The sequence below is a fragment of the Polypterus senegalus genome, chromosome 8, assembly GCF_016835505.1.
Source record: "Polypterus senegalus isolate Bchr_013 chromosome 8, ASM1683550v1, whole genome shotgun sequence".
NCBI lineage: Eukaryota > Metazoa > Chordata > Cladistia > Polypteriformes > Polypteridae > Polypterus > Polypterus senegalus.
Window position 1 is genome coordinate 96231328 of NC_053161.1, and position 25592 is coordinate 96256919.

The 25592-nt window shown below is 37.4% G+C and overlaps 2 protein-coding genes across 6 annotated transcripts in view; both read right to left on the minus strand.

Moving 5' to 3' along the window:
- Window positions 1-2008, minus strand: part of LOC120534140 (protein piccolo-like) — a 215814-nt gene extending 213806 nt beyond the window's left edge. For all 5 annotated transcript variants that reach the window (XM_039761466.1, XM_039761467.1, XM_039761468.1 and 2 more), the window contains exon 1: window positions 203-2008. In XM_039761466.1, coding sequence (XP_039617400.1) covers window positions 203-1961 — 1759 coding nt within the window. In that variant the 5' untranslated portion in view covers window positions 1962-2008. The remainder of the gene's footprint in view (window positions 1-202) is intronic.
- A 59-nt stretch (window positions 2009-2067) lies between these two features.
- LOC120534575 (protein piccolo-like) overlaps window positions 2068-25592 on the minus strand; it is a 199934-nt gene continuing 176409 nt past the window's right edge. The window contains exons 5-7 of the mRNA XM_039762169.1: window positions 8069-8677; window positions 2223-5378; window positions 2068-2091 (exon numbers count right to left, since the gene is read on the minus strand). Coding sequence (XP_039618103.1) covers window positions 2068-2091; window positions 2223-5378; window positions 8069-8677 — 3789 coding nt within the window. The remainder of the gene's footprint in view (window positions 2092-2222; window positions 5379-8068; window positions 8678-25592) is intronic.

Consider the following 25592-nt stretch of genomic DNA (forward strand, 5'->3'; position numbering starts at 1 on the left):
GCATGCAGGCATAAACATGCACTGTCTGCATTAGGAAAAAAATGTATAAAAAAATGCATACCAACAAATGATGGAAAATGGGAAAACAGAACATAAACTGATTCAAAACGGAGAAAAGAAAAATTAAATCAGCCATGTATAAGCTGAGGTAACTCATGGTAATTGTATTTCAGTGAAAGATTTGTTGCTGTCTCATACTGACCTGTTGATACTCTTGCCGATGTAAGGTCTACTGCACCATCAGTCACATCACTGCGATAGTCAAAGCTATGTTTGCTTTTATAAAAAAATAAACCAGCCTCTGCTAGATTAGTATCTGACATTGAAGGTTTCATGCTACCAATACCTCGTGTACTATAAGGTCCAGCACGATCATATTGATAGTGATCATCTCTATAGCCAAAACGATCTTCTGGCAATGTTGTCACAGGTTGTTGGGTACAGGTACGTCCAAAAGGAAATTTATAAACAACATCACAGCAAACTGTTCTTCTCCCAGCAGTCAAATCAACTGGTTTTTCATCATCTTCTATCACTGTGGTAACGACAGATGAAGAAGATTCATCAACAGCTACCATGGTGCGAAGTGGTTTTGTAGTGCTAAGATCCACTGCTCCATTTTGAAGTGGGTCCAGATTTGTGGAGGCATCAATAATATCATTTATTACACTTACTGGAGCAACTGTAATAGGCTTTACAGATGCCTGTGAAGTTGCACCAAATGACAGATTTATGGGGGATTCTACATTATTGGCAGCTGTTATCTGACTAGATACGGTTTTGTAAGTTATCTGATGGACAGGCTCAAATGGTTTAGATGTTGTAAGCTGTAGTGGTACTGACATTGCGTTACCTAAATCCAGAGGTTTATCACCTGCAGTACTATATGTTATAGTAGCGGTACATGTTACAATAGTTATGCTTTCTGTCACAACAGCTAAAGTTGACACTGGTGTTGATGCTGTGCTCAGATTAACAACAGATGGCTGAACAGCACTTATCTGTCGACTGCTACCATCACTTGAGGACAGGCGTTGCATATCTGTAAGACTGGTAGATAAATCCATTCCTTTATCAGGCATTTCCACATCTAATTTTGTCAAAGTCCTAAGATCCATTATATCACCAACACTGCAGATTTTTCCATTTTCTGTGCTTTTTGGTTGTTGTTTAGCTGCATCCAAAGAGATTGTAACTGGCACATCAGGAGCAATGGTAGATGATATCCTTTCATGAACAAGAGACACCATCATTCTTTGGACCTCTGTAGTCACTACTTGTGCAATTAGATTAGGCTGAGTTGATGAAACAGAAGAATAAATATGACTCAATCCTGAAACATATTTCTCTGGACCCTTTCCATGAAGGTCTTCAAGTGATTTTGTATAAGGAGTAATGAGCTCAGATATTGTGGCTGGTTGGTGTTGTTGTTTTGATGGAGAGCCTAAAGGAAGAATGGATGGGGCTTGTGTTGTTACCAAATCAGTTGGAGTTCCAGGTTCAGAAGGTAAAGTAATAACTACATAGGTTTCATGAAGAGAGTTTGTGTATCTGGGAGAAGACTTGTTTGAGTAGGGAGACATGGGAGATGTGGGAGATGTCATCTTGCATTCTGTTCGTGTTGTTAAATTCAAAGTCATTGATGTTGTGCTAGGAGTAGTATACAATTTTGGCAGTGTATCATCTATCTTCTGGTAAGAAGAAGTAGGCTGGCTCATTACAGGTTTAGGAGCAATAGGAGGTTTAACAACTTCTGTTGTTCTATGACTAAACATCAAGCCTGCTGGGATAGAAGTTGGTTTGGGTGGAACAGGTGGAGGTACTGGTGTTTTTATTGCAGAGGGTACTGTGCACTTTGCTGATGCTGTTGGTACGCTTCTAATCACAGAAGTTACAGGATGTACGTCTGTTGTAGAATGAGTTACTGATACTGATGTGGAAGCTGCTGTTGTAACACTCATAGCAACTTTTTTCTTAGGGTAAACTGTTGGCTTTGGTAAAAGAGGTGGGGGCAGTGGTGGTGGTGGGGGAGGAGGAGGTGGTGGAGGAGGTGGAGGGGGTGGTAATTCAGCAGAGTCCTGAGAGGAGCTCCTAAAGAATGAAAACACTTTAGAAGTAATTGATGGTGCTGGGGATGAAGTTGATGTGGTCACAGCTTTACAGACAGAAGTGCTTATTGAGGAAGTATACTGAGGAACTGTGGAGAAAGGCAGTGTACTTGCAACTGCTGTAGGTGGGATCACAGAAGATGATGAGGTGACTGAAGCTTTACTAGAACTTTCATAAATATACTGTGATGAGGCAACATTTGTTGAGTAAGGTTCTGTTGAGGTTTTTTTGTTGTCATGCAAATCTTTCAATTTTTCATCTTTTTGAGATTTGTATATATCTTGCTTCTTTACTGGTACAGGAGTAATTGGTGCAGCATAATCTGACCCAGGAACAAAGATGGCAATGTGACCATTGCTGGATGAAACTGTTGAAGGTGTGGTGCAGCTCAAAATTTTTATATTAGAAACAACAGCTGACTCACACGGTACAGTGGAGACTGGGGTTACTGTAGCTATTGAATCTGAAGTAGTGACTATTGTCTTCGCTGCAACTAATTCTAATATGTTGTTAACTTCAGATTTCATTGGTATATCAACTATAACTGAATCTGTGTGTGAAGAGGTGGTAACTACAACTGTTGGCACCGTGATAGGGATGACATCTGTTGCATTCTGGAAAGAAGATGTTGGAGCTGGTGGCTGTTTAATTTCCCTAATGGGTACAGGTGTATGCTCAACCTCAGACTGTATAGTATCAAACACAACAGAGGAGGATTCCATTGTTGTCCATGACGTGGTAGAACTCTCCATGGTGGTAGAGGGCTGTTTGACAAAATCTTCTGTTATATCATCTGTCTTGTCTGAAAATTCAGCATCAGAAATTTCCTGAGACTCACTTAAATATTCACTAATATACTGGTCTTCTATATCTTCCTCTGCTGTAAAGTGCTGTGTAATTGTTACATCTGGAATGGGATACATTGGGCTACTCAATTGAACTGATGGTTGAGTCTCTATATCTTCTTCTTTTGCTGAAAAAAGGGTTACAGAGGTATTCTCTGCTTCTTTTATATGTATTACAGTTGACACTGCTTTCTGCTGGGGTTCACATGAAGAAGGTACAGACTGAGTTGGACTGGTCCCTGGAGTTAAAACTGTTCTTTGACGTTTCATAAGCTCTTCATAGGCAGCATCAGCATCTAACAAGGTTTTTTCATCTTTAATAAGAATTTCTACATCTGCAGAAGATATAGGTGTATGCTTCAGGTCAGTAGCATAAGGAATTAAATCCACATTCTCTTCTAATAATACAGTTTTGGGAGTGTCTGGATAATAATAATCATCTTTTGCTATGTAATTTGCTTTTCTCATCAAGTCTTCATAAACCTCATCTGGTGATCTTAATTTCCTTTCTGGTTGTTGAACAAACTCTTTATTTACATCTTGATGTGATAACAAAAATCCATTATCTGTAGTCATAGTTGTTTCTTGGTAGGTGTCTTCAACTAAAGACTCATAGATATAGTCCTCAATTAACATTCCTCCATATAAAGGCTCTTTTTCATTTGACTCATCTGTTTCTGGCTGATTTTGAAGTAATTTGGCTTTCTGCATGATTTCTTCATAAACTTCATCTGCACTTTTTAGTGATTTTGGAGATGCAGGCTCTTGATTGTCTTCAGTAGGAGAGTACAGGGAAACTAATTTTGGCAACTCATAAACTTTCTGAACTGCAAGTATTTTCTCTGGATTTATTTCAAATCCTTCTGGTTCTGATTCAATACTTGGAGAATACTCAGAACATGAGGACCTGTGAAGCTCCTCCATCTCAGCTGCCTGACGCAGCTCCTCTGTAGGTGAAGCATCCTCAATTGGTGACAGATTACTTGGAGGAGTCTTTGGATGTTCTCGTCTTCTTTGTGCTCTTAGTTCATCCTTATCTTTCTTTGATTTTTTGCTGGAGCTTTTCCTCTGTTGCTGTTCTATTTCCCGTTGTTTTTCTTGTTCTTTAAGAAGTTCTTCCTCTTCTCTGAGTTCTTCTTCCTCAGAAGAATCTTCAATAGTTGGAAGTACTTGTCCATGTGCTCGGTGCCTGGCCTTTCGTTGCTGCTTACTTTCTTCGCTTATTTTTTTGTGACTTGGGCTACTGTCACTGTCCTCATCAAGGGAAGACACAGATGTGGGAGATGTGCCAGGTGTAAAGCTAGAAGCATGCAGGCTGGAAGAACCTTCCCCTCTTGATCTGTCTTCAGGAGAGTCAGTTAAACTTTCCATTTCAATTTCTGGCTCTTCGTAGTATAACTTAGTCCCTGGTTGCTCTGAAGTTTCTTTATATGTAGCCGACGTAGTGCTGTTTAATTCAATAGTCTTAAATCTTCGAAGACCTCCAACACTTGAGACAGACAATTCTTCACCTTCCTGGCTTTTGGTTTCCCTGAATTTGGATTCAGGACTTTCATCGTATTCTTCCTCATCATGATCATGCCAAGAATGTCTTCGGCCAGCTTCATCATCTTGGCTTGTGCTGCTTTTCTTGCTTAGTCGTTTGCTTTTCCCAGATGCAGATTTTACTTTGCTTTTTCTTTCCTCCTGAGATTTCTTCTGTTCTCCACTGACCACTTTGATCTGAGTTTGAAAGTATTCTTCCTCATCAGATGCATCCTCATCTGCACTCATTTCTATGATCTGTTTTCGAATAAAATCCTCCTCATCACCAGATCCCTGACTGTCCTCTTGTTTAAATTCATCACTACTGGATGAACCAACACTAACCTTTCGTTTTCTTTGTGGAAGTGGTGAGTGTTCACTCTCACTGCTGTCTTCAATAGAATCATACTGATGTTGCCTTGAGGAATCTTTAGATTCAGTTAATTTTCGTCTTTCTTTTTTAGGAAGCATGGTAGTTTCCACAGCCCCTTTATCTTTCTCTTGTATATATTCAAGATCTTCTTCATCAGAGCTGTATGATTCAGGTGTAACAGGTAATATTCTAGTTCTAGTCCGTTTTCCATCTTCTTCTCTGTAACCATCATATGAGTCTCTAAATTCTCCTTTTTTTTCAACAGTAGTTGTCTGAGCTTCTAATATTGAAAGTACAGTGCTTTCTAGTTTTGCCAAATCTGATGGACTCGAAGGACTACTCTCTTGTGATTGTGTTTCCTCTTTTGAAGGCTCCTTTAGCAACTCCTTCTCATCACTTGCTGCAATATTTGGAATTTCACCAAGTGAGCTTGAAATACCATCTGATGAATAGCCTGTGTCACTCAGTCCTTGAGGGCTTTTCTGCTGTGAGGAACCAAGAATCTCAGATTTGTCATCTTCCTTTTCCTGTAAGTAAGGTAAACAATGCTGTAAACTGATTCTATCATCCAAAACACAATTTTCATTTGTCAGAACAGTAGGACTACATTTGTGCTTAACACTGTTAAGAGCCTGGTAAAATGGTATCAAATGTAATTGCTGCATTATAAAGCACATTTCATGTTTCCTTAGTAATATACTGATCTAGTGGGAATAATAAACTTTACAAAAATACAAAGGTAAATAGGAATTATTTTCCTAAACAGTCTGTTTATTGTACCTTGCATATAAAGGTAAAGTCAATAAATTATTAACCAATAGGGCTAATGTCATTAAACAGCATTCTCTAACTGCTTCTGATTTCAGAAACATGTTCCATTGACCAATGGAATTGAATATCAATATCTCAAGTGCTTTTATTATGAAACATGTCAATCAAATGATAAATAACAAAGGAATATTAATATTATGTCAAGACTAGTAGGTCATATTTCCATCTTTCAGTAAGCATATTAAATCCTGATCTACAGTATATTTAAAAGACTAAGCATTCATAATTAATATAAGGCTATCTACTCTTCACCATGGTACACAGACTGTCTGTTTACCTGGGAAATTTTATCATTATGGTTATGTCATTCAGTTAGTCATTATCCAATCTGCCATATCCTAACACGGGGGTCACAGGGGGTCTGCTGGAGCCAATCCCAGCCAACACAGGGCGCAAGACAGGAACAAATCCCCAGGCAGGGTGCCAGCCCACCACAGGGCACACGCACACACACACACCCACACAATTTAGGACATGCACCTAACCTGCATGTCTTTGGACTGTGGGAGGAAACTGGAGCACCTGGAGGAAACCCACGCAGACACGGGGAGAACATGCAAAATCCATGCAGGGAGGACCCAGGAAATGAACCCAGGTCGCCTTTCTGTGAGACAGCAGAGCTACCACTGTGCCACCGTGCCGCCCTATTATAGTTATGTTGTTTTCAAATAGGACAAATTGTATTTTCCACGGCTAAAGCAAAATTAAACCAAATGCCATAATCGTTTCCTAAAAAGTTTGTTTTACTTCAAATTTCAAATGCTCTTTAACGTGTTCATCTTGAATATCATGGACACCATGATTTCATAGTTCAAATGGTATGTGCATCATGTGTTTGACAAGCAACAGAAAACAGTAGTGCCTGTAAAAAAACATATACACAAAATGACATCAAAATAATCATAATACAGTAAACAAAAGCAATAACAAGTTATAATACTAGAAAAATAATAAAGTGTTCCTGAAAGATTTTTCTTAAAAACATTCCACATGCTTCTCTTCTTAAACAATGGCCTATGGAAACTTTATCTGATTTCCAAAATGAATGCCTTTCTCTTTGCATGTGCCTATTCTTCCCTTGGCAACCATATGTCAGCCAACACATTAATGACAATATAGTTATTTAACTAGGCTGTCCTTCAGTTCCTCTCCCACCTCAATCAAGCTGTTACTTTTGGCCATAGAGCAAGACCTCAGTATGGTTAAAACCCTAAAAAATACTATTCTACAGTTATGAAGTTGATCGAAGTCAGCCAGACTTTAACTTGGCTTATGTCAATGTGCTGTGGCTCCCCTTCTACAAGAAAGCTGTTAAATGAGCCTTTGGGCTTTCCTGGCATGTGTTACAAAATTGACCAATTTACTTTGTGCCAAAACATTTATTAACATGACTTCTGTTACACTTTATATTAAGTTTATCTATAAGTGTATTACTTACATGTGTTAATGTTGTATGGAAATGTTAAGTGTCCATTTCTGTTTATTTATTTGTAAATCATGAAAGCATTTTGAGTTTGTCTTCAATCTCCAGTCAAGAGCACTATATAAGAATAAACTTAGTTTATTTAAACACATTAAATGCAATGAATCCATGCATCCCTTAAACTGCTTATCCAGGGCAGGGTTGCAGGACAGTTGGAGCCTATCCTAGCAATCATTTGGGCATAAGGCAGGAAGAAAACCTGGACAGAGCGCCAGTTAATCAGAGTGAACACACGCACACATACATACATATACACTTGGTTCATATTGAAGCCTGGCACATTCTTTAGGTTCCTTTGTGGATTTCTTCTGCTACCCATTTTGCTAACTCTATATTAGCTCACCATGATGGAGTTTAGGTGTGTGCTTTTAATGTATTGAGACGACGTCCAAGGCTGGTAATTGCTTTGTTCGTAATGGTGCCATTATAGGCTGAAGCTCTCTAGGACCCTCCATTGGAATAAGCACGTTTTGAAAATGAGATATTTTTAATTTAACCCATGGTATAAAATATAAGTGAAAAGATCAATTTCAAAGATCACAAAAGCTCAATATGTGTAGAGATATTTGTGTATCAGAAAGTAATTTCACTATTTATAATTTTAACATAAAATTTGAAACTTCAAAAATATCTTCAGCTTTATTTTGGTAAATTGAAAATAAGCACATTAAATGCTGTCTATATTAAGCTGTGAGCACACTAAAAGGAATACATGTTCATTTGGCTAATTCTTAATTAAATAAGTAAAGTGATTTTAATAAGACTAAAAATTCCTCAAACTGGAAACATGCTGTATCTTGCACAGTTTTATTGATTCTGTGGCACCTGTTGTAAACATTGGAGCAGCTAGATGATTTGTCAGTAACATTTTCCAAGAAGCTCAGCTTCTAATTTAATACTTACACTCTTTTCTTTGACAGTTTCCATTTGGATCGGCTTTTGCGGGGGCTTTTCTAATGGAGTCTCCACCGTATCTTTCTTCACAGGAGTGAATGTAGTGCTTTTTGAGTCAATGACATAAGAATCAACCTCTGCCTTTTTTATGACTTGAGAAGGTGAGGCAATCTTTTCAATTTCCTTGTGTACTCGAGGTAATACTTTGTCATCTACCTGATGAAAAGGACCTCCTTTCAGGGGTTGGGATACTAAGGATTCAATACGGGATAATTTTCCTTTTTCCTCTAACTTGATTTCTGCTTGCAGGGGTTTGCTTGGTGTCTCAGTTTGCATCTTTTGAAGGGAAGCTTCCCTTATTAACTCCTTTGGCTTTTCTCTGGTGTTTTCTCTTGATTTCTCATCTTTTTGGCTCACGTGCCCTTGTTTTTGCTGCTCTTGATCAGGTTTAATAACAGCTGCTTCTGGAATGATTTTCATACTTTTTGGAGAGCTAGGTAATGTCTTAGGTGCAGGATCAGTTTTGTGTGTCAAAGCTGGTGGCATTTTCTCAATGTCTCCTCCAAGCTGCCCAGATAGAGCTCGTTGTGTCTGACAATTTAAGCAGAGCCATTCTTTCTGCAGATGAAAAAAAAATAAACATTATCACTTTATTGCATATCTTCCAAGCATTATACTCTTCACAGTTTTAATCTATTTCTTATAATTATTTATTTTAAAGCATTCAAATTATTACTTTTAACTTCAGTGTATATAGATTGAATTTGAACTATTTTTTCTTAAAGTCTGCACATTTGTTTAATTCTTTAGCTGTTATATTAATTCTGCAAAATATTTTGCATCCGATATATGCTGATGTCATATTTTCACATTGGAAATGAGTAACTACTACATATAAAATACATTACAAGATTTTCACAAAACTGCTATATATCCATTTTTGCCTAAGGGAAAAAAAAGCTTTTTTGTTGTGACTAAACATAATAAATAACTGACAAAATAAATCTTTACAAGTTTAATAATTCTATATTCTTAAGTAAATCTATCCATCCATTTTCCAACCTACTGAATCCAAACACAGGGTCAATCCCAGCCAACACAGGAACCAATCCCAGGCAGGGTGCCAATCCACTGCAGGACACACACAAACACACCAGGGCCAATTTAGAATCACCAATTCACCTAACCTGCATGTCTTTGGACTGTGGGAGGAAACCAGAGTACCCGGAGGAAACCTACACAGACACGGGGAGAGCATGCAAACTCCACGCAGGGAGGACCCGGGAAGTGAACCCAGGTCTCCTAACTGTGAGGCAGCAGTGCTACCACTGCGCCACCATGCCACTCTAATTAAGTCTATAAAAATCTATGTCATGAAAATGGGGGAAATTTGTGACTTTTCTAACAGAATGTCAAGTCTATTATTTTTTAACAAAATGCTACATACCCACATAATATAATAAGTGTAATAATGAAAAACCTAAGACGCAAAAACACAAGGTAATTGAAAAAGAAAAGACAAGCTGGAGGTACAAGCATAAACAAAACTGCCTTCTGAAACTGAAACAAAGAACGCCATGAAGATACAATACAATTTATTTTTGTATAGCCCAAAATCACACAAGAACTGCCGCAAAGGGCTTTAACAGGCCCTGCCTCTTGACAGCTCTCTAAGAAGACAAGGAAAAACTCCCAAAGAAAAAAACATAGTAGGGGAAAATAATGGAAGAAAGCTTGGGAAAGGCAGTTCAAAGAGAGACCCCATTCCAGGTAGGTTTGGTGTACAGTGGGTGTCAAAGAGAAGGGGGTCAATACAATACAATACACGGTACATAGATAGTTTCAAGTTCCACAAAGAAATCAGAGGAAAGCTTATAAGGCACTGCTTGCATGCTTAAAAGTACATATTGCTACTGTGAAACCGCTTTAAAAATATACATACAGTATAACACAAATTCACAATCCCCTGGATTTAATAACTGCTTCTTAATTGCCAATACCGGGAAAACCAAGTAAATTTAAACACGCATATCTGTTATTGTCTATTCAATAAATGCTCAGCATTAAATATATGGTATGCATATACACAGCAAAAAAAACAATTTCAGTATAAAGGGTATTTCCTTATGTACTGTTGTGTATACTTTTCAATGCACAGTGTGTAAACGTTTTGCATTGTCAGGAATAAATGAAGGCTCTGAAAAGCTGACAACCCACCCATAACCATCTGCCTCTTTTAAACTTCAATGGCTGACAGAGCAAACACACAAGCCCTCGTAGCAGGTGCTACCCCATATGATTGCCATAAGACAAATGAACACAGCCCCTTACGAAACTGCCTACAGAGCATGATAATCAGCCATAACTACATAACTTAATAACTTAACACTGGCAACAGTAAAATCTCACTTGGTCATGCTTGATGTTCAGAAGGTGGTGATCTCAAGTTGATGTTATTTTGAACAATCTAGGTGAATAGGATGGATGATGCTTGTTGAGCTGAATGGCCTGTTCTCATCACAATAGTACTGATGTTCCAGTTACACATATTATATTCTCCAAAATGGGTGCTTCAAGAAGGTTTAAATATTTTACTTTGACATTAAATAAAAAATATCAATTTTTTTCAATGTGGAATGGTACTTATTTTTAGAATCTAACAAGATTTTTTTTTTCAAAAATAAACCAACAGCTAATCATCTGGTAACCTTTTTGATGTTTCAACATCTTTGAGGATTTTTTAATTAGGTTTTTACGATCACATGGCACTCCAAAATATAAATGTAACAGATGCAGTAATTATTTTATACTTGATTGATTTGAGTCTTAATGTCTATAATGTAATTTTACAAAGTCAATATTAACTAAATAAGAAAATACAAGAAAAAAATTACATGGTGTTTGAGTTCATGTCAGATTTAAGCAGTGGATGGTAAAAACCTATCACAATAATAAAAGCATCAAGTGGATGTCCACAAGTTTTCTTCCACTTCATTGAATATTTAAAAGACGCAGGAGTCACTCTCCTCATCTCTATCTGCTTCCCAACTCAAGTCACGTTTATTGTTATTATTTTTTTTTTTAACCCAACAGTCCAATAAGATGTTAAAGTATCACTTTCATTAAATTTAATGACATATAATTGTACTGTGAGAGAAATAAAACAAAAGGGACTTATAAAAAAATAAAACAGCACTGGAGGCAAAACAGTAGCCACTATTGAATAATGTCTGGAATGCATTTCATTTGTTATATTATGCTTGCAGCCAAAATTGTGGGAAGGAATGAAACTGAAAAATATTAAACCAAATGAAAGTTCATATTAGTTTTAATAAGGCATAAGCCAGAAAGAAAAATAGGGTTGCATACTTTATGTAAATTTTCAATCTGCATTTTTAAAATAGTATAAAAACTGCACCTCAGGAAGTCTACAAGATATTAAGTTTTTTTGGGATCCATAAAATGTATTTAAAATGACAGTAAAAGAAAACACACACAAGAACTCAAATGTGGATGGCACTCTAGTGCAATGGCTATTGTTACTGTTGTCTCAAAGCTTACAACTTCATAGACAGTCTGCATGGAGTTTGCATGTTCTCTCTCTGTGGGCTTTTTTATGGGCACTCTGTTTTTTGCTGTTACATCCCAGAAAAATGTAAATTATGTATATTGTCAACATTAAATTGACCTTGTGTGAGTAAGTATGGAGGTATACAGGAGTATTTGTTCTTTCTTTGCACCTAGAAAAGATGACTGAATTGAATCAAATAAATTTTAGAATGGATGTAGTGATGACACACAAAACCCCCTGAATACAATCCCCATGAAAATGGTGAGACATACTGGAAAGATGTAGCTTCGATGCCTGGATTGTGACACCTTGTCACCAAAAGTATTCAGTGGAGAGCACGTAGTAATCTCTCTGGTTCGTAATTATTTTAATAAATCAAAAGCATATACAGTATTGAAATTAAACCAGAATTCACTAGAGGATATTCTGTGTCAATGATGTCACATTAATAGCAGTTTATCTCTTCATCAACAAAAATATCTTTCTTGGCAAGAGAGTAATTTGAAGTTAATTTAAATGTAATAAAAATAAATAAGATCAGTAGAATTTACACTTTATGAACGAATAGTTAAAACAGGCCAATCTAAAATATACTTACAGTGGTATGAATAAACTGTGTAGTGTATGATTTAATTTCCAGTAGAGGAAATTTACACTCAGTTTAAAGTCCAGCCCTTTCCATTTATGCTTTCTAATTCAGTTTTCACTGAACCATTTAAACAATGCATTAAGTTCTTAGCCATAGGTTTGTTTTACCTTAATTAGACTGGTTCAAACCCTTACTTTAATATCAGAGATTATATGGCCAGTGAATAAAGCTTTTGAGGACATACACTATTTCGAGTATAAATTAACAATTTTAAACAATTTAGATCTTAAACTTTTGAAATAATGCCAATAACTTTCATCATTTAATTTAATCATGGAATTTTATTTTTAAATTATATTGCAACATACTGTGACACACGTGTGAGTAGGATGCAACTAAAGGGCTTAAGTAACAGTAATACCATACCCGACTCGGGGAGGCGGAGTGCACTGACTGTCTTTCTCAGTTCATTGCAGACCTTTCCTGAGAAATCCTGCCAGGTTCTGGCTCCTTCGATGACGTCACTTCCAGTACAGAAGATGTGACATCCAGTTCCGGGGCCTTCGATGATGTCACTTCCGGTTCTAATCCCTGCGATGGTGTCCCTTCCCATACGTGCCTTTAAAGCCGCCATCTTAATATCAATGAGTCAGTTCTATCTTAGAGTTAGTTGAATGAACAACTCTGTTCTACTCTACAGCCTTTTTTGCAGCCAGGGAGATTATATGCGTGGCTGCCCCAAACCTTTTTCATGATGTCTGGTCTCAGTTATTATCACAATACATAATAAGAAAAATAATTTTCCATGTAAAAGTATGAAAGCCTTGTTTTTTTTTGCTTTCATTTTCTTCAAATAAGCTTTGTTTTGTATTTTCTTTATTTTATATTTTACCTAAATAATACATTTAAAAATAATACACCACAATCAGTGATTTAAAACTGTTACTTTGGTTATACTTAGTGCTGCATGTTTTCAAAAATAAAGTACACTCATGGGGATAATTTTAGTCTCAAAAGCAGCTCTTTTTCCTATGCTACACCTTCTGCAAGTCAAGGCAGTTTATATTTTTTATTGCACACTTTTCTAAAAAAAGGTGTTTCTACTACTGAGATATGATCATAAGCCATAAAGAAAAAATGTTAAGTTCATTTGTTCATTTTAAGTCTTCTGTGTTTAAATATTTCCTAGAATATTCTTTTTCTTCTTCTTCCTCTTCATCTCTTCCCACGTTTATGTCAGGTCAATCTGCCTGATCAAACTCCTCCATACACTTTGGTCCTGCACCTCCTCTCCAATCAGACCTTTTTGCTTTACATTTTCTTTTATTTTATCCATCTACCACTACTTTAGCATCCCTCACTTTCTCTTCCTGTGTACTTCTATTTCGATCACTATTTTGCCCACATATTCATTGTCACTTACATGTCCATACCACCTTAACCTACTGTCCTGTACTTGCTTAGATATCTCTCCCACATTTGTGTACCTCTGATTGTCTTGTTTCTTATTCTGTCTTTTTTTGTAACTCCACACATCCACCTTAACATTGTCATTTCTGCCACATCTAACTTCTTCTCCTTTGCTTTGTGGACATTAGGGGTCACTGTTGCCCCTTAAACCCAACAGACAGATACTCTGGACACAAGTTAAAAGCACCAAGAAATATTCTTTTAATTATTTCTTCTTTCCCGTGTTCCAAAGCACCTCTACCACAACAAACACAATTAATAAACACAATAATTCAATACTCTTCTTCTCCTCCACACCTCCCAGCAAGCTCCATCACACTCCACCCAACTCCGACTTGCTTGCTTGGTTTGCACCAGTCCTTTATATAGTCCTTGACCCAGAAATGCTTATATTCTTCCTGCCACATGGCGTGCCAGCACTTACAGGTCAGCTGGAGAATTCAGGTTTTAATCAGGAGTTTCTGTTGTCATAGTCCATTAGTACTTCCTGGCTGGGTGAGAATTTGTTCTCCTACCAAGTTCCCACAGCCTCCCCTGGTGGCACCCATAGTACCCAGCACGGCTGTGCTGTCGAACTCCAAGTCTCATAGTGCCGTGTGGGCATCTGGGGCACTGCTGCAGTCCAGGGAAGCTGCCATCTATCGTCTTGGGGGAGGCAGTTTTCTTGATAAGCTGCCTTTCCCCATTCTTCCATTACTGGGTCATCCTGGCCGGAATAAACTACCGACTGTCTCTTACAGCTTTCTTTACTGCTCAAGTCTCAGATCCATACATCATTGCTGATCTTACCACTGTCTTAAAAATGTTAACCTTTAACCTTGGCCTTAATTCTTCTGTGTGAAACACAACACAATGTCATCAGAAAAAAGGCATGCACCAGGGGAATTGGTTTCTTATTCTTATGACTGAACACATCCATAACTAAATCAAATAGGTAAGGACTTTTAGAAGATCCCTAATGAAGACCTACTCTAACTAGGATATTGTCTGTTACCCCAACACTGCTTTTAACCTGAATCCTCACTCCTTCATACATATCCTGGACAATCCTCCCATACTTCTCTAGTACTCCTTTCTCTCACATGCGCCTCTAAACCTCTTGACATGGCACACTATCATAAGACGTCTCCAAAAAAGTAAACATCATATTCAACCCTTCTGTATTAACTGTCTTAGTCCAAAGACTTAATCAGTTGTTCCTCTTCCTGGTATAAAGCCAAACTGCTCCTCCCCTATTATTCTTTCTTCTCGTCCAAAAAGGTATATAATGAAAAAATGCTCTCTATTCCTGTTGTAGACATGCCTATAATATGGCAGGCATTGCATCTAATTTCCATTCTTCACGTTATTGAGGGTGGGCCCACTCATAGACAGATAAAGCCCAGTCAGGTCACCCTCTCTGCAGACATTGTACTCAAGTTTTGAAATAGTTTTTATAGTCTCTATTTAGTTTTGTGTAAGATTCTCTTTGGTTGTATGCAAATCATTATGGAAGTCCATTTTTGTCTTTCCCCCTCAATGTGATGGTATCAAACTCCTGCCGAGGACATTACAAAGGGGTTATATGTTCCAACTTTGCCTGCAAGTGCATGGGAGTAAAATTAATTGAAGTCCAGTGAGCCTAGCTGTTACAACTGTGAAAAGCACCGGAAAATTTAACAAATGTGCTTAATACCAAAGTAAGGATGAGACTAGGATTACAAGATAAGAAGTGTGTCCATCACCATAGGCATACATTAGCAGAATCTGCAGTTGGGTGACTGGATTGGAAAGTGTGGATAGATGCAGTCATTGGGTTTAATCAGAGTGGTATGGTGAGTATTTCATTAGGGGTTTGGTGAAATCATTTAATGTTTGTATATTGTTTGATTATTGGAATAAAGTTCACATAAGGGCCCATATTGTCTTGTTTTAAATTACATCAAACATATGTTTCAACTTAATGGGATGCTCATACTCTCCAATGCCATTGCCATTTTTGGGAACACTCTTTAAATACTGAATGTTTATCCTAGATTATTTTCAGAAATACAGTCAAAGAGAGGAGTTGCTACCTTTTCATATTTCTTCTGTTAAATTTCCAGTCTATCATATTGTTTAAGAAGACAAGGACAGAAGTGTTGAAAACTTGGCAGGATGCCACAGAGAGAGGACCTCACACATTCTGAAGTAAGAGGAGCTCTTTATCTCATCCAGCCTGTCATCAATAAGAGGCTATCTGCTTTACTGCATGTTAAATTGTTCTTCATATGTCAGAATACATAGTGAAAGAATGAGAAACACAAAGTCTTTACGATAAAGCAGGCATACTGTATCACTCATTTTAGTAACTATTGTCTGATTACCTGCTTTTTCATGAGAGGAATTGAATTTTCTATCTTTTCAGGCTCTGCAGCTAATGTGTTTTTTGTGTTTGTTCCAAAGGATTTGCTCTTAGCAAGTTTTTAGAATTACCCTCAAAAAGTGGTGTCACTCACCTATTATATTTATACTTATTTCATTATCAGTCCCAAAAGAGTCTAGCAGCACCATCATGAAGGCCCCATTGGTCTCAGTTTTCAGGTAAGAAAGGAAACTTAATGTGTATATGTAGCTGCAGCCTCTGATCATCTCCTACCGTTATAATGCTTCTAATGCAGTAGGCTACAAAATTACATGGAGAGAAGATTTGCATTTAAAAGAAAGCATTCAGTCTGATGTTCACATTTTTTCTGATTCCTTTTCCTGCAGTGAATAGTCTGCCTGCATGCCTAAACATGTTACTTCCAGCCACAAATGCAGATCTTGGTGTTTCAGGAAGACTTCAAATTCTTAGAATGTCTGACTAGTGGATCAATGAAGCTCATATTTATGGTTTCCCTGGTAATCTTTGCCTCTGTCTCACAACCATCATGTCACATTCTTGATGCTTGCAAGAGGGAAAGTCGATAAGCCTTGGGTCTCCAGAGATTCATTTTTCCCCATTTGTAGCCTTATTCACTTATTTATTTATCCATCAATTTTGTGAATTCACCTTGTCCATTACAGATTATTGTTGATCTGAAAGGCCATCCCAGCAAACTGAGCATGGGACAGAAATCAACCCTGGCAGATGCGCTAATCCATCACAAGGTGTTCAAGCACTCATATCCTCATTCAGTAAACCTGGTTCATTCTATATTTGCTAATAACCTACTTTCACTTTTTTGGGATGCGTGACGAAACCCGAGAGCAGAGAGAAAACCCACACATAAGGCATTCAGAAAATGTAGAAACTACATACAGACAATGACTCAGTCAGGAACTGTATTCTGGTCCCTAAAGCTGTGAAGCAGACGTTCTAAAAACTGAAACACTTTCTTTGCTTCATCATTTTTAAAATATTTTGTTCTGCCAAGGGTTTTTTTCAGGTCTAATTTAGGATTCAGGAACTGAGGGGTTTGTACAGATTTAGAAATGGATGATTACGTGTATATCCATGTGTTTCTAATGCTATTGAGTACAAACAAGATCAAAAATAACAGGTATAAATTGGGACCACACATACATAAACACACATTATATACATATATATATATATATATATATATATATATATATATATACATATATATACAGTATATACATTGTGGCCCGGCCGGGACGCCCAGGAGGACCAGAGGAGGGCTTGCACCTCCTCCAGACCGCGAGGGGGCGTCCGTCCTGGTTACGCTGGTGGCCTCGGGTAGGGGGCATGGAAGCCCAGCCCTGTAGGGGCCCATGGCCACCGCCAGGCGGCGCCCCACTTCCAGACCATCATCTGCCACATCCGGCCGAGGCAGGAGCCCGGCCGGGACGCCAGGAGGACCGGAGGAGGGCCTGTACCTCCACCAGACCACGAGGTTACCGCCAGGCGGCTCCCCGCTGTCTGAACAGCCCTGGAGCCCAGCACTTCCGCCACACCAGGAAATGCTGGGGGGAAGACGACAGGGGACACCCGGACGGCTTTCCGGTGCGCAGCCGGCACTTCCGCCACACAAGGGCGTGTCCGCGGAGGACTGCCGGGGAGCAGCTGGGGCCCATCCGGGTTCCCATAAAGGCAGGAAGGAAGATGAAGCTGGCGAGAGGACAGGAGGCGGCCAGAAAAGGACCGTGTGGCCTGGACTTTGGGGGATCGGTGCTGGAGGCACTGGGGGTGAGTGCACGGAAGAGACTTGTAAATATTAGTGTAAATAAACGGTGTGTGGTGAAATTATGATGTCCATCTGTCTGTGTCCGGGCCAGCGTTCACAACATATATAATATATATAATATAATATAATATAATATAATATAATATAATATAATATAATATAATATAATATAATATAATATAATTAAACAGAGGGGGCCAAAAATATATTTATACATAAACAAAAGAAAAACAGACATTAAAAGAATGTATTTAAGTCACTTTTGATGTAAACTTTTATTTTGCTGTTTTAATAATGTGTCGTATACTTAATCTGCTAACTCTTGTCTCACGTGCACATTGTTTGGCAGATAACAACTGTTAATTTGTGTATACATTTTTTTGGACACCTCTGTATATATAAAATAAAAGTCAATGCAACATCTGGCAATGTTTGCTAAGTTTTTGAAATACATGTTTTATCCACCTACTTATATTACTGAAAAAGGCATGGTATGTGGATTTATAAAAAAAATGAATAATTATATGAATGAATAATAAAACCTGTTATCTTATAAATAACCTTTCACATGTTCAAAATGTTTAATGAGATTAAGATGCATTTTTGTTTACAAACATTTTATCACAATAGAAATGCAGACAGCTTGAGTGACTCAATCAGGGTCACCTGTTAAGAGCCAATACTTGAACTAACTGAAGCCTAAGCCACTACACCACATTGCCTGTCTAATAGCACCCATCTCATACACTGGTACTTAATAATTCTTTGAACAGACTTCTAAGTCAATAGCTAGTTTATTAACTAATCTTACAGAAGAATGGTCTTTGCTCCAAAACAGTGTGAGTATTTTATTTGAAGAAAACATTTCACACAAGATGAGCAACAGTCATAACGCTAAGCTGCAGGAAGGCTAAGTTTGTTTATTTGAAATTAGTAGCCGCAGCCTGCAGATAATGCAATTATCTCTGAAACAGATGGCACCTTTTTGCAAGACTGAATGTCCCTCTCTTCCTGTATCCCGCAAGCAAAGGCTAACCTTATTATGCATTATATACATTGTGTCTTTTTATATACAGTAAACATTAAAATTAGTACTAGTTAAAATATTATGTTCTACAGATGATTGACTGCATCAGAAATTTGAATTATTTATTCTTTAGTCTGTTCTTTTATATAGTTGATAACTTATTGATATATGTTTGTCATTTTTTCATCTCTATCATTGTGTGCATTACAGGATTTTTTTTTTAAAACCTTTAACGTAGTTCTAAGGTGCCAAAGCTAATTTGGTAAAATGAGATCTCATATTACTGGACTAATTTGTCACAGTAAATTTCTACATTAATTAAACTGGAAGGGAGGACAAGATCTGCTTAGACAGTCAAGAAGTGAGAGAGAGAGAGAGAGAGAGTCTGGGTGTTTGTCTCAGTGTTATTCAATGTTTTTATATTTAGTTTACTATTACTCTGTGCATTCTATGGTATAATTAACTATTTTTGTGCTTAAAAATCTTTAAAGAAAATATATTTACATGCAGTTCGTACAGTCTGGAACGGATTAATTGTATTTACATACAATCCTATGGGGGAAAATACTTCGGGTCACGACCAAATTGGGTTACGACCAGAGTTTTGAAATGAATTATGGTCGTGACCTGAGGTTCCACTGTACTTTGAGGAGTGTTAGGGGAAAATACACACTTTACCAGATTGGGACTAGAACAAATGGAGACAGACCCAAATAAGGTATAATGTTGCTATTTGCTCATATCGATTTTTTACTTTGTACAACAACTGTGTTTAGTTATGTATGCAGGAAATCCCTTATTTTTCTATGTTTAGGTTCACTTAAGATCATTCTGAGTAGAGAAGTCTTTCTCAGAGTCCCCTCTAATTTGTAAAGTATATTTAAAGTAAATGCACTAAAGATACTAAGTTAATTCCAGATTCAATGTAACGTGACTGTAAATATAAATTATTGCAAAAATGACAGTTATTTGTTTGATTATTATCAAACAATTAAACCTATTGTCAAACAAAAATTGATTAGGGAGCTGCTACATGGCTACAAAAAGGGTAATACCATCTCTGAACAACATCTCTGGCACTGTCAGTAACAACCTCGTCTCTTTTACCTCCAGGACTGATCCTTACCAAGGAAATTGACATAACTTCTGTCCAAGGGAAACAGGAAGTCCCACCTCTTCTTCCCAGGATGGTATGTAAAGGCTATGATCACGGAAGTCAGCATTCAGTAGTAGAATATGCTCCTGAAACCAGGAGCAAACCTTTTCAAACTCTGTTGGCCTTTACTGTCTATTTTGCGTGTATACAGTTGACATTTTGTTTTTTTAATTTTCACTGCATGGCGTAAACATTTGGGTACCCTACCTCTTTTTTTTACACTATATATACACAGTAGATACTTTAGATTACTATGTTTTCCAATAAAAATAACAATATAGAGATTTTTTGTCCTTATTTTAAAAATCAAATAGACAATATATGATACAAACTAAAATTTCCCAAAAATGGATTGTTTATTGCTATTAAGAACAGGCTAAAGCATTGGTTAATCATGATGTCAAAAATGGTCTGACATGTTTAAGTGTTTTGTGGTCATGCCTTACTACGTACTTGATGCAGCAGGGACTGGGTTCTTGCTCTCCTTGAAATTGTTACAAAAAGGGTTAAGAAATAAATGGATTTATTGAATAGCAGTGTGACAAGCACAGAAAGTGCAGGCACAACACAGCAGTGAGGCTGTAGGCAAGTTCCTCTGCCCGGAGAGAAAACAGACTGCATGCAACCAGAGAGATACTAACTCAGTTGACTCATGCGTCAGAAAAAAAGCTCCAAGCCAGAATTAGACAAGTATTCAAACTATAAGAGGCAACTTAGCTGTTGATGTCTGCAGTGTTATCAAAAATCATATGTATCTAGCCAGAACTGTCCATATTTATTGACAGGTGCCACTCACTGTATAGCACTTTGTCAAATATATACTTCTTATAATGCATGAATATCCTCTACTGAGGGGAAAGTATTTTCAGAATTTAAATATGACAAAATATAAATACTGCATGGTAATAGGCAGTTTCAGCATTTTAAAATGTAGTAACTAAGCACCATGGTTCTCAATGTGCATTGAGCTATTTATTCATTGTTTTTATTTTGGAGTAAGGCCATTATTTGTCTTATGGCCTCATTCTCACTATATTTGGTGAAAAGTATCAGTATGGTGTCTTGATGCTTTGGAATAAAGTACTGTAGTTTGGGAGAACTTCCAGGAAACTGACAGAATTCATTGAATATCATTCAAGAAAGCAAGGCCATGCATTTTACACAGAGTCATCTGATATAAAAGTAGCAGTAGTTAGCAGTAGTGATAGCAGTAGTAGGTGCATCAATAGTACAAATAAGTCTTAAATGGGCCTTTGGACATGTGATTGCTAAGAAACCATTCCTGCAGAAGGGGAGCAAGCAGGACTGATTGCAGTGCACCAAAGATGAGAAAGCAAGGAGTAACAACTAGTAGGAGAAAATCATACTGTATGTAGCAATGTGTCCAAATCTGAAGTTTTCAGTTTAGAATGTTGCCAGTATGTTAGAAGAGGAGTTGGCGAGGAGCACACTCGTGCTTTGCACACTAGAAGACATGATTTAGAAGTCCTGGGACTGGGAGTCTTTAGATGGAACACTAAATGTATAAAATAGCAATCTGAGAGCCCCTACCTCAACATAATAAAAGCTCACTGAAATCACTTAAAACAGGAAAAATGGAAAAGGGAAAAACAAGCCAAAGTTAAAAGGAGAGACAGCTATGACAAATTCTTTAGATGAATTTATCACAGTGCTAGTAGCTTCAGTAGATCGCTTTAGTTTTGCATTCTAAGGGATGCCACAAAAAATACCAACCTGTTTTAAAAACAAGACACCCAACACTGTCTCAGCTGTGGAACAGCTAGTTGGGGACAGCTTGTTGGCCAAGGTCTCCAGGACTCTGAACACATCTGTATCCTCATATGTGATAGCTCTGTATTTAGTGAGTGTTATAATCAATTCTTGAATTTTGCCTTGTAGTTTGTACTATTACTATTGTACTATTGTATTGCATTTCTGAGGTGGCAATTATGGATTGGCCATGTGGCTCTGTGAAGAGGATTACTTGAGTTCTGTTTTGTGTATTGCATTTACCCCAATTTTGACACCCATTGCACGCCCCACCTACCTTGAAAGGGGTTTCTCTCTGAATTGTCTTTTCCAAGATTTCTTCCTTTTTTTTCCCTCCCAGGGTATTGTTGGGAGTTTTTTCTTGTCTTCTTAGGGAATCAAGGCTAGGGGGCTTATAAAAACAGGGCCTGTTAATGCCCACTGCAGCATCCATTGTGTGATTTGGGGCTATACAAAAATACATGGTTGTTGTTGTTTTCTATACCATCCATCCATCCATTATCCAACCCACTATTCCATTAAAGTTTATCTGTATTTAATATGTTTTATAACATTTTACTAATCAAATAAACACTGAGCGGCAACTAACTATTGTAGCTTTAAATTTACATTTCTTGCATGGCCTAAGACTTTTACACAGTACCACATTTTGTGTACGAATGATATTACACACACCCATATTTTTGCTAGGTGTAATTACTGCATGTTTTCCTTCATTTTGCATGTACTAAGTATTACTTGAAATGAAAAATGCAGTATTTAGATACAAAATCTAGGACAACTATCTTCAGGTTTAAAACATGGTCCTCAGAAAGACAATGATCAGCACAGTATCTCCAGTTAAGAAAAAATATTTTTACCTTATGGTTTAGCCATATCGGCACTCAGTATCATTTCTGACAACTTCTGAGTTTGCCATTATGATCCAGTAGATTGCTTATATAGCACATTGTCTATAGCACAGGTGGGAGAAAAAAACCCATACCTTACACACAAAAAATAATATAAGTTGAGTATGCACCTGCCATCAAACCAATATGTGAGTATGTGATAAAATATGTGTACCAGATTTCTATACAGTTGTCATTAAATCATAAGATTTTTCTTCCTAGCTATGGCCTCATTCATGGCTAAGACCTACTGTATTTTCCTTCAGTCACTCCTACTTCAGGAAGCTACACTCTTGGATGTGTATCAGAATCTTTATGTAGCACAAAGAAAGAAAGTCAACTTTTTAAACTTGCATCAGCATACATTGTCAAGTCTACCGTGTCTGTGAGTGAACTACATTTCAGTATTGTATTCTTCACAGCTTGATACATTAACAATTTCCCATGCCCCATGTGCTCCTTTGCACATGTCAAATTGATGCTGGCTGTGTATTTTGTGTTCAAAGGCTAGGTGAAAAACATTGGCATGCCATTTCTAGGGAGCATAATTGCAATCCATATCCATAGCAATATGGAATTTAAATTAAGGTATATAAAGTATGGTATATAAGGTATACATAATATATAGACTGTGGTGGGCTGGTGCCCCGCCTGCGGTTTGTTTCCTGCCTTATGCCCTGTGTTGGCTGAGATTGGCTCCAGCAGACCCCCGTGACCCTGTAGATAGGATATAGTGGGATGGATAATGAATTGATGGATGGATAATATATAGATTTAGAGTAGAAAACTATAAAATCAAAGTACAAAGCAACACAAAAGTGAAAGATCCAGAGCTATATAAAACATGGCCAATATACTTTTAATGTATCATGCCCTTGCATAAATATTGTCCCTATGGGATACAGGTAGAAATCAACCCTAGCAACACCTTAGTAGACAGTGATGGAATGAGCTATTATCTAAAACTGTTCCAGTACCCCACATCAAGGAGAGGATGAAAAACATAAGTAATAATGATTCAGAATTTTACCTATTGTTTAGCAATGCATCCGGTGAATCCATGATCAATCCCAAAAATATAATTAGGCTTTAGCTTCTTCTGGGTGCAATTGCCCTAGCACACTACATCTTACAACAAAGCACTACATACTACACACTTGTAAAATATCCTTATCAACAAATCACAGACATTTAAAGAGCTGCTTTCCATCAAGAAGATGATCCTTATCTTGTTATTTCTGTACATCAGATCTAATCTGCTTTTCAAATGAATTATCATGCGATCATTCAAGATTGCAAATCCTGTGAAACTACTTTTGGTCACTTCCAATAAAATCACTAGTCAAACTATGAAAGTGCTATAGAGAACTGATTTGGGAGAAAATGTGCATTGGTACATATGAGTATAGATGCACATATAAACATGTACCCGTTCATGTACTGTTGTGTCAAGTCAGTAACTGACATTACATAATTTGTGAAATATTGACAGTTTCAGATCTTGTCAACTACAGTTTACTTATAAAGATAATACACGTAATCAAGTACACAATTATTATCAAAGTGTTCAGTCCAAAGAGATGTTAAATTATGTGTTTCTCATTTAACTTTGTATTCATTAAAATAAAAGAGAAAAAGAGGAAGCCTAAGAGAAGGTTTATGGATGTGGTGAGAGAGGACATGCAGGTGATGAGTGTAACAGAACAAGATGCAGAGGACAGAAAGATATGGAAGAAGATGATCCACTGTGGCAACCCCTAATGGGAGCAGCTGAAAGAAGAAGAAGATGCTATTGAAAAGAGTAACTTTCAGGGCTAAATAAACATGATAAACTTTTAAGTTTATACTGTGCTTCAGACAGCATTTTGCCACATCAATAAATCAAGCCAGCAGTGCACCTCAAACACTGCCTAATCAATCTTAAGAACAGTGATTAGAAGATGTTCTAATTAATTCATCCTACTTTCACACAGTGTATTACTGTTTACTTTGTAGTGAATACTTTGAGAGAAACTATACATTACAACTTCAAACATGCCCTATATATATACTGAGTATTCCACTGACTGCTAATACACACTTAATCTGCACATAATATTCATTGAATATAAATAGATATTTGGTAAACAGTACATATAGAATGCTTTTTAGAAAAAAATAGTCAAAATAGGTCAGTATGTTGTGTTCAATACAGACATTTTGAAATACAATAAATACCATTTTTCTGAGGGCAGCATGGTGGCGCAGTGGTAGCGCTGCTGCCTCACAGTAAGGAGACCTGGGTTTGCTTTCTTGGTTCTCCTTTTGTCTGCGTGGGTTTCCTCCCACCGTCCAAAGACATGCAGGTTAGGTGCATTGGCAGTCCTAAATTGTCCTTAGTGTATGCTTGGTGTGTGGTTGTGATCATGTGTTTGCCCTGCGGTGGGCTAACGCCCTGCCCAGGATTTGTTCCTGCCTTGCGCCCTGTGTTGGCCGGGATTGGCTCCAGCAGACCCCCGTGACCCTGTGTTAGGATATAGCGGTTTGGAAAATGACTGACTCACTGACCATTTTTCTGCCCATCGCATACATTAAAAAAGCTCTCACTATGATATTCGGATGAGGGGTATATGTTCACATAATCTACTGAGTATTTGGACAGGTTACATGCATAATACTCCTGGCCAAATGTCTCTTCACTATAGAATTATTTTATTTAGTTGAAAAAATGAATGTATCCCCAGGAAATTATTCTTTAAAAATAAAACCATAAATATGGAATACCATTAAGACCATTATTGTATAAAATATGTATGTATATTTCATGAAGAATATTAAAGGCTTCATTACAGAATGGAAACTACTGTATGTTTTCCTTTCTGAGTCTTCTCTTTTCAATATAAATCTCTTTTGTGTTTGTCCCTCCTTAA